The 4,691-nt window shown below is 37.0% G+C and overlaps 1 protein-coding gene across 1 annotated transcript; it reads right to left on the reverse strand.

The window, feature by feature from the left end:
- Window positions 1–2,870: 2,870 nt before the first annotated feature.
- Window positions 2,871–3,824, reverse strand: LOC103213025 (putative olfactory receptor 52P1). Its single transcript, XM_007958929.1, has one exon. The coding sequence runs from the start codon at window positions 3,822–3,824 to the stop codon at window positions 2,871–2,873; it is 954 nt and encodes a 317-aa protein (XP_007957120.1).
- Window positions 3,825–4,691: the final 867 nt, after the last annotated feature.

Below are 4,691 nucleotides of genomic sequence, written 5' to 3' on the forward strand. Positions count from 1 at the left end.
TTTTTCCCTTTAAAGCTAAAACTACTTTGCCATTTTTTTCTTGAATACCCATGATTGTATATCCATCTATCCTCGTGATGTTGAGTAAGTCATTGGATGCACTTGAATATTCTGATTTTTCAAGAAAAAAATAGGATTATTCAACCAAAGAAGCAATGCATGATGTTTAAACCTGACCTGTTGCTGATGCTGCCAAGGAACACATCTTCTCAATGTATTTTGTATCCTATTGTATGATAAAAGTGTTGTTGTTGTTGTTGTTTGCCATTAAACAGATTCTAACTCATGGTCACCCTATAGGGCAGAGTAGAACTGCCACATGAGGTCTTCTATGCCAAAATCTTTATGGGGGCAAATTGCCTGGTCTTTTCTCCTACCAAGCCACACTGTGGGTTTGAACCACCAAGTTTCAAGTTACAAGTCAAACTCTTAATCATTGCACCATCAGGGCTCCTTATGATAAAAATAACTCTAGAGTATTTGAATAAATTCTCCTCCTAACCTTCTGACTTTTTCTTTCTTATCCCCATAAGGGAGCATTGGCTTAGGAGCTCAAATTCTTTAAGGATCTACCAATGAGTACTTTATACCTGTAAGATTTATGTTAAATGCTTTTCATTAGCATATAAGTGACAAGACTGACAATGAATAAAGATGTTGCCAGTGGATTAATGGAGAGATCATCTTAAAGTGAATCAACTCCCCAAGAGCTTAACTTAAGTGAATGCAAATTTCTCTATACTCAAGCTCCACTGAGCCTTTCTTGAAGTTTGTTCCCTTGAATTCAGATTCTCAGTTAAGAAACCCTGTAATTTCCAGCTTGATAAATTCTGAGAGCTTATTTCCATAAAGGCTTAGGAACCAATGAAACCTTCTTCTCATTAAGACTGCAGTTCAAGGTGAAGACTGTTTCTCTACTCAAAATCAGTCATAAACATAACCTCATATGATCATAACACCCTATCCTTTAGAAGTAAAAGTAAAGAATTAAGTTAAAAACTACGCCCAGCTCAGTGGCAGTGGTTGTTGTTGTTGTTGTTGTTATGTGCCGTCGAGTCGGCCCCGACTCATAGCGACCCCTTCTTGCAGTGGCAGTGGAGTCACATAAAATATAACAACATATGAGGATTCCAATATAAATTAAAAATGGTGATAGTTGAATCAACGTTTATGTTTCATGAGGTGGCTCCAGGTGATAATCTAGTGCAAAATGTATTAAATAAATTGAAACACTTTTTACTAGAGTTTAACATTACATTTGGGAGCTCTGGTGGCTTAGTGCCTAAGGCATTTGGCTCCTAACCAGAAGGCTGGGAGTTCAAACCCACCAGCCACTCTTTGGGAGAAGGTTGGGCAATCTACTTCCGTCATGATACAGCCTCAGAAACCCAAGGAAGGGTCCCTATGAGTTGGATCTGACTCAATGACAGTAAGTAACATTACATTTTATTAACCACACAGAATATGAATATGTCAGGTTTATACAACAAACTATAAACACGGGCTAAATACACCATATTGCCTTTCAGAAATTAAAGTTTTATTAGAACATAGCTATACTCTTTCAATTATATATTCTATACGGGTGTTTTTTCACTATGTTGGTAAAGCTGAATAATTACCACAGAAGTTATTTAGTCCACAGAGTTGAAGTATTCGCCACCTGTCCATTTAAATAAAATATTGGTCTATCTAGATATAAACCAACAGTGGGCAAAATAGTGTTTGAATAGGTCATTTGTACATATGTCTACAGGTAGTTTCAGCACTCCATGCAAAATGAAATCAATGTTATTAAGTAAAAAAAAAAAAGTTTAGATGAATATAAGGTATATTTTCAATTTTATTTAATTAAAGGGACAAAAATTTATGTTCATCGAGCTAAAGAAAGAGAGAACTGCATGTGAATAAGTCGGTTTTTCAGTCTTTAAGTTCAATTCCTATGTGGAAAGCATTATCTTAATGCTACCAGGATGCACTGATAGAACATTTCTCTAGACAAAGGGGCATAATTCATGGTTGGAATTTTGCCAAAATATTGTAATAGAATATATTACGTACATTGTTTTAGGGAGGGTAAAGAAATCTACCATATTATCAAAAAGAAGAATTTCAGAAGTAAGGGAATAAAAATATAAAATATTTAAAGGAATATATTTCTTATTCATAAAGTAAATAATAAGTTTATGATTTCTGTGAAAACAGACAATATAGTGTGTTGTGGTTAAGAGCATGTATTCTAAAGCCACAGTCTTTGAGCTAAAATTCTATTCTGATATTTTCTAAGGGAATTTCTTTGGGAAAATTACACAACCTTTCTGTGCCTCAGTTTCCTAATTGGTACAATGAGAAAAACATTGACTTGTATCTAATATGCTTGTAGATTAACCCTTTTGTGATCTGTGGGATATATATTACCAACCAACATTTTCAGTCTATCAGTTTTTGTGAGAAATGGCTATTCCAGTAATAGTATGTGTTGCTGCCTGACAGGGACATGTATAATTGTATGAATCAGATAAAATGGGCTTAATGGCACCAATCCTTCCACCAGAGTGCACTTGGGGACTTATGTATCTCACATATCGTATCAAAACCCCTATCACCCCAATCACATTTTTTGTTAATAAATAAAGATAACTGATCACATTCCTTGAAAGCTTACTTTGTTTCTAAAAGAAAGAACCTGAAAACATGAAAAAAGGAAAAGAGAGGAAGGAAAAAGTAAATACACGACATCATATGTCCCTGCTATGAGGCATAGCTTAATTGTGAAATAAAAGGTTAGGGACAGGGTTACAACTATTAATCACTATATCATGACTACATGAGCCAGATTCTACCAACATGGACCAGTAAGTAAGTTTTTTTCAGTTTTTGGAATTTTTTCTGTTGGGTAAGAAGAGACCCACCACTTGGTCACGAATCTGCTTGGTCTTGGCACCATAGACTAGCGGGTTGACTGTGGGGGGCACTACAAGGTACACGCTTGCAAAAATTATGTGGACACTTGGGGGTACCTTCTTGCCAATGCGGTGAGTTAGGAAGCTGAACAGTGCAGGGGTGTAGGAAACGAGTATGGTGCAGACATGGGCAGCACAGGTGCCCAGTGCTTTAGAGCGGGCATTCTGGGAAGAGAGACGGAAGACTGCCTGGAGGATTTTGATATAGGATGTGGCTATAAGACCTAGGTCCAACATCATCACTGAAAGGGCCACAGAGATACCATATGCTCTGTTAACATGGGTATTGGCATTAGCCAACTTCACCACAGCCATGTGCTCACAATATGCATGATTGATGACATATTTAGAGTAATAGGGAAGTCTCTTAATGAGAAAAGGACCGGGAAAAACCATAAGTACAGCTCGAGTTATACCAATTAACCCCATCTTGATTACCATGGGTGTAGTTAGGATAGTTGTATAACGCAGAGGGATGCAAATAGCTACATAGTGGTCAAAGGCCATGGCAACTAGGAGGGCTGACTCAACTATGCAAAATGTGCGGATGAAGTACATTTGTGCTAGGCAGAGATTAAAGTCAAGCCAGTGGCCATCCAACCAGAAGATGCCAAGCATCTTGGGAGCTGTGGACAATGCAAGAGCCACGTCATTCATTGCCAGCATGCAAAGGAAGACATACATAGGCTGGTGGAGGCTTGGCTCTAGCTTAATGGTAACAATGATGACACTGTTCCCCAGCAGAGTGAGGGCAAACAAGAGGCAGACAGGAAGGCCAATCCAGCAGTGAAAATCTTGCAAACCAGGAATACCAATGAGGAAGAAAGATGAGATGTAGTGGCGTGTAGCATTGTCTGCCATGTTAAAAGTGGTGAGTTTTATGCTGGTATACAAAGTAGCCAGGCAAATCCGCTCTGGGAAGAAAGCAGAATGACAGAGTGACTCTTCCATGGTCCTGTATGAAAGAATTCCAGATACACTCTGTGATTGCCTATTGAAAACATCTCTTTTCCTTAGCCTACTTAAGTACTTGAATAATTCACTTCACCATTAGTAGTCCCAAGGTCTGCATCTGCAAATAAGAAGACTGATTCCTTTTATTTATTTAATTTATTGTTGAAATTTTAGTCAATTCTTCACTGTCACTTTTAACTCCTGTTGAAGGAGCAGTTAGAAACAAAATGACTCCATATTTGTACCTAAATATTGTTAGCTACTGGATATAACAGTTCTTAAAAAAAAAAAGCCATGGCTTTTGTTCATAAGGAAATTGAAATCACATGTGGAAACACAGGCATAAAACCACATATATGTACATGCACACAATAATTAACAGTCAAGTCAAAATATAATGTAATCAGTGTTTTGATAATCCTCTGATACATAGGTCGTATGACTATAGAAATAGGAATTCAGAATAACATAACGTAATTCTAAAACATAAGAATGAAGCTTGTCAATATTAATGACAGTATATGCCACATTATCAATAACAGGCTAATTTACTCCATATAATGTGATCTTGAAATGTACAGTGTAGTATAACTATAGAGCAAACTTTGACCATAACTGCTAAAAACAAAACAAAGAAGTTGGAAGATTTTGTTCCTTCAGTCTGTCAAATGATTTAAAAACTGCAAAGAAGGATATTACCTATTAATGAGATGATGTAAGGTCAGTCGTACTTTCTGCAAAGACCTGAATCAAAGCTGTAGACTTAGTCTGCCT

Source organism: Orycteropus afer, unplaced genomic scaffold, assembly GCF_000298275.1.
Source record: "Orycteropus afer afer isolate SDZICR_OR568_19922 unplaced genomic scaffold, OryAfe1.0 scaffold01217, whole genome shotgun sequence".
NCBI classification, from domain to species: Eukaryota; Metazoa; Chordata; class Mammalia; order Tubulidentata; family Orycteropodidae; genus Orycteropus; species Orycteropus afer.

Excerpts from the sequence above, each read along its gene's own strand:
- LOC103213025 (XM_007958929.1), bottom strand. The coding sequence starts at position 3,824 with ATGGCAGACAATGCTACACGCCACTACATCTCATCTTTCTTCCTCATT.